Source organism: Nicotiana tabacum, chromosome 22 (assembly GCF_000715075.1).
Source record: "Nicotiana tabacum cultivar K326 chromosome 22, ASM71507v2, whole genome shotgun sequence".
Lineage (NCBI taxonomy): Eukaryota > Viridiplantae > Streptophyta > Magnoliopsida > Solanales > Solanaceae > Nicotiana > Nicotiana tabacum.
In genome coordinates, this window is record NC_134101.1 from 231,739,856 (window position 1) to 231,744,855 (window position 5,000).

Below are 5,000 nucleotides of genomic sequence, written 5' to 3' on the forward strand. Positions count from 1 at the left end.
GAATTATTTTGTATGTCAAGGTCCATGGAGTATAGACCAACCAGTGCTCTTATCCTAACTAATCAAACTGAAGTTATTAGCTTTGTTATTATTAATCCCTTATTTGGTATTATTTTTCAAGCTATGTTGTATTTGGGGAGAAATTTAAAAATAGTCAGATTTATAAATGGTCGTTAAAAAATAGCCCAGTTTCAAAAGTAATCGAAATTTAGCCACTTTTTATGTAAAGATAAATCTGAACGAAAACACTGTTCAAAATCCGGAAAAATACACTCCAGCATAATATATTGAAGTTCCAGCATAATATACTAGAACTCCAGTCTAATATACTGGAGTTCCAGTATGATATACCGGTCCAACACAGGGGCGGAGGTACAGTAGTGGGTGCGGGCTCTGGCGAACCCAATGACTTTTTCCGAAACCTTGTATTTGTATTGAAAAATTTACCATATCTATATAAATATATCATGCTAAACCTAGTAACAAAAGATGTTTGGGTTCAATGGTAAGGGTTGTGGGTTTTTTGGAAAAAGGTGTGGGTTCGATTCCCCATTAAAGCAGTTTTTTATTTCATTTTTTTAAATATATTTTTTCACAAATCAACTGAACGGCAACGTTTTCTTCACTTACCTCTCAACATAATATGTTTCTTTCTAATAAACAAAGAACAGAAGCTTCCCAACTTTAAACACAAACTTTTTCTTCCAATTCCCTAATCAGATTCCCCATTAAAGCAGTTTTTTATTTCGTTTTTTTTTAATAAATTTTTTCACAAATCAACTGAACGACAACGTTTTCTTCACTTACCTCTCAACATAACGTGTTTCTTTTTAATAAACAAAGAACAAAAGCTTCCCAACTTTAAACACAAACGTTTTTTTCCAATTCCTAAATCAAAAAAAAAAAAAGCTAGGGTTCTGCTGGGTTTTCTTCCAATTCCCAAATCAAAAAAAAGCTAGGGTTCTGCTGCCTCTGCTAGGGTTCGTCTCAGGTATCTGTAATCTGTCTGTCTTCCCATCTCCTGTGAATCAAAATTCTTAACCCATTTTCAATTGATTTGAGGCAAATTATTTTGGTATTGGAATGAATAAGCCCAAATAGAAATAGTGCAGAATTGTTACGGTTGATCCCAATTTGGTTTGAGATTATGCTACTGATGATTGATTGTAAAAGGGGAATCGGCTAAATATGCTATTGTGTGGGATTCGATAATGAACTTCAAGAGTAATGAATTAGTGTAATGAATTGTGCTATCAGAGAAGTATTACTCTAGTATCATTTATGAATAGATGATTAAAAATCGTGCTATCCCAATTTGGTTTGAGATTAAGTTACTTATGTTTGTTTATATGTGTTCAATTTTTGTAAAGTGTTTCTACACATGATAGAAGAATTTTTCGTTTGTTACAAGAATGAGGGGCAGTTACCTTTATACTTATTTCCAGTTGAATTCTGACATAAAAGTATATATTCTACTGTGTGGATTTTATCATAAATGCACAAAATATGTCCAATTATCTATTGGTTTTCAAGGGCTGTGTAGATTTAGTGCTACATAAGTTCGTGAAATAAAGTACATGATGATTTACTCTTTATATTTTAGCACTGTGCATTCATAAGTTCTTATTGGTATATCTTACAGTTTACAAATTGAACTATGTCAGAGGAGATAAAGAATAGTTTGTTATAGCATTTTGAAACATACAACTTCAAGTAAATTTCTGTTTTGTGATTTTTAGGTTTTTCTAGCAAAAGTCGATATGATCACGAGTTTTTACAAAGCTCAAGCTTCTGCAGCTTCTTCTAGCTCTCCTTTGACAAGTTCTCCATGTCCAGTTATTAATAACAATATTAATCCTTCCCAAGCATCGGATAAAGTGTGCTATTATGAGCCCGATCATGCTAAAAGAAAACCAATTTCAGAACATCCTCCTAATTTACGTGACCGTATAAGGAGAAATTATATACAAAACGGAGCTTGTCAACCTCGTGGTTTTGTCTTTCCAAAAAGAGATTTTGGGGGAATAATGCGCCACTTTAATTCTGAATGGTTTAAAACTTCATGTTCTCAATGGTTAGAATATAGCATTAAGCAAGATGCAACATTTTGTTTATGTTGTTACTTGTTTAAAAACGAGGTTGGAGGATATGGAAAAAAAGTAGGTGATGCTTTCACAGCGGATGGTTTTAGAGGTTAGAATAAAGGTTTAGAAAGACTTAAATCACATGTGGGTAACGTGGGTAGTGTTCATAATCGATGTTTCAATATGATGCTAGATTTAATGAACCAAGAACAATCCATTCTAACTGCTTTGGACAAGCAATCTGAGAAAATTAAAAGTGAACATCGAGTTCGTTTGAATGCTTCAATTGATGTGATAAGGTATCTTTTGAAAGAAGGAATTCCTTTTCAGGGCCATGATGAGAATGTAACTTCTACTAGAAGAGGCCATTTTTTAGATCTCTTAAAATGGTATGCAGATAGGAAGGAAGATTTGAAAAATATGGTATTAGAAAAAGCTCCAAAAATAACACCATGACTTCTCCTGATATTCAGAAAGATATTGTGAATTCTTTTGCAAAAGAAACGGTGAAAGAAATTATTGAAGACTTGAATGAGGATTTTTTTGGGATATTAGTTGATGAGTCTAAGGATGTCTCTCATAAGGAACAAATGGCTCTTGTTCTGCGCTATGTCAATGAAAAGGGTGAACTTATTGAGCGATTCCTTGGCCTTGTTCATGTTAAAGATACAACTGCACATGCATTACAAAAAGAAATATATTCTTTGCTTTTACAATATTCATTAAGTTCATCTCTAATACGGGGACAAGGGTATGATGGAGCTAGTGACATGCAAGGAAACATCAATGGTCTTAAAACTTTGATTCTAAAAGATAATCCTTCGGCACATTGCATACATTGCTTTGCTTATCAGTTGCAATTGACTCTTGTAGCTGTTGCAAAGAAACACCATGATGTAAATAATTTTCTTGACATTCTTGCTAATGTTTTGAATGTTGTTGGAGGTTCTTATAAGCGTAGGGAGATGCTTAGAGATGATTAAGCTGAAAAATTAGATGAGTTATTAGTGCTTGGTGAAGTTCATACAGGAAGTGGATTAAATCAAGAACTTGGGCTTCAAAGACCAGGTGATACTCGTTGGGGATCTCACTTTAAGACATTGCGTAACTTTATTTCTTTATTCTTATCGATTGTTCATATACTTGGAGTTCTTGCAAATGAGGGTTCAAATTATCAGGAGAAAGCATTAGCCAAAAGTCTAGTGGAAGATATAAGATCTTATCAGTTCGTTTGTATATTATATTTGATGTTAAAACTATTGGCAATTACATATGATTTGAATATGGCCCTACAAAAACAAGATCAAGATAATGTTAGGGCAATGAAACTTGTTGATTTCACAAAGAGGCAATTGCAAACAATGAGAGAATCTAAATGGAATTCTTTGATAGAAGATGTCTCTTCGTTTTGTGATAAGAATGATATTGTAATCCCAAAAATGAATGAGAAGTATGCACTTGGAAAGTCGAAGCGTAAAAGCTCAACTGTTACATATTCCCATCATTTGTACATAGAGGTTTTTTGTGCTACTATTGATTTGCAACTTTCGAAGCTTAACAGTCGTTTTAGTGAAGTGAATACTTCTCTGCTTCTTGGTATGGCTAGTTTGAGTCCCGATGATTCTTTTGCGAATTATGATAAAAACAAGATTATGAAACTTGCTACATATTATCCAAATGAATTCACTGCTTCTAAGCTTGAAGATCTTAGTTATGAGCTTGACAACTATATTGACTATGTGCGAGAAATGGACAATGTATTCTCTAACTTGAAAGGGCTTGGTGATCTGTCAAAGATATTGGTTAAAACAAATATTCACAAGATATGGGGACTTGTTTATTTGCTTGTGAAGCTGAGTTTGATATTACCTGTGGCTACTGCAATGGTTGAAAGGGCTTTTTCTTCAATGAAGTTTATTAAAATGATTTGTAAAGTAGGATTGGTGATGACTTTTTGAATGATTGTGTAGTTTATTTTATAGAAAATGAAGTATTTGAAAGTGTATCTAATGATGCGATCATTGATCGTTTTCAAAACATGACAACTCGTCGAGTGCAATTGACATGATAATGTTTATATTCATATATTGTGTTTGTCTTTCGTTACTTTTTAAATATATATTAAATATCGATACTCATTCTTTAGTCAGTTTGATATTGTATATTAGTTTTAGGTCATAGTCTTATTCTAAATTTTAGAACCCACACACTCCAAATCCTAGCTCCGCCTAATATACTGGAGTTTGGAGCACCGGTGCTCCAATCTCCAATATATTATACTGGAGCCAACAAAGTATATCGGTCCAGCATAATATGCTGGAAGTTCATACACAGGTGCACCGAACTCCAGTATGTTATGTTGGACTGGTCTCTGTAGCAGCAAAGTAGTGGCTATTTTTCAATGACTTGGCAAACGCTGGCTATTTTTGAATGACCAGTCCGAAAACTGGCTAGACCATACTATTTTTACTTGTATTTGTTATACACCCTATTCAGTACTATTTTTATACTTATCAAGCGGATGATATTAGCGATACCATGACTTGTTATATATGGATAAGCATGTATAAATACAAAATTGCACTTTCAAAACTTTTGTTACACCAAGCCAAACAGTTGATAAGAAATAATCCTAGCATAACTAATCTCAGTATAACTAATCCCAATATTATAAATCCCAACATTACTAATACATTCTATTCAGTATTATTCTTATACACCCTACCAACCGACCCCTAACTTCAAGCTTTAACGAATATCACTTGCCCTCTTTTAGACAGAGCTTATCTTTTAGTAATTCTTACTGCTATGCTTGCTGTTAACTACCGTCCGCAGCTGACACGTAGAAAAAAAGACTTTTTATCTACATTGAGGTTTCGTGAGATTGTTCACTTTGACGACTACTCAGCATATTAT

General features: G+C 33.5%; 1 protein-coding gene across 2 annotated transcripts; it reads left to right on the plus strand.

Moving 5' to 3' along the window:
- Nucleotides 1-668: 668 nt before the first annotated feature.
- LOC142176771 (uncharacterized) lies at nt 669-4,300 on the plus strand. 2 transcript variants are annotated; one of them, XM_075245095.1, is made up of 2 exons: nt 669-991; nt 1,740-4,300. In XM_075245095.1, the coding sequence occupies exon 2, from the start codon at nt 3,332-3,334 to the stop codon at nt 4,040-4,042; it is 711 nt and encodes a 236-aa protein (XP_075101196.1). In that variant the 5' UTR covers nt 669-991; nt 1,740-3,331; the 3' UTR covers nt 4,043-4,300. Both variants share the same exon structure in this region, with proteins under 2 accessions (XP_075101196.1, XP_075101197.1).
- Nucleotides 4,301-5,000: the final 700 nt, after the last annotated feature.

Bases quoted from the DNA above. Each gene is read 5' to 3' on its own strand.
- LOC142176771 (XM_075245095.1), top strand. From the start codon at position 3,332: ATGTTAAAACTATTGGCAATTACATATGATTTGAATATGGCCCTACAA.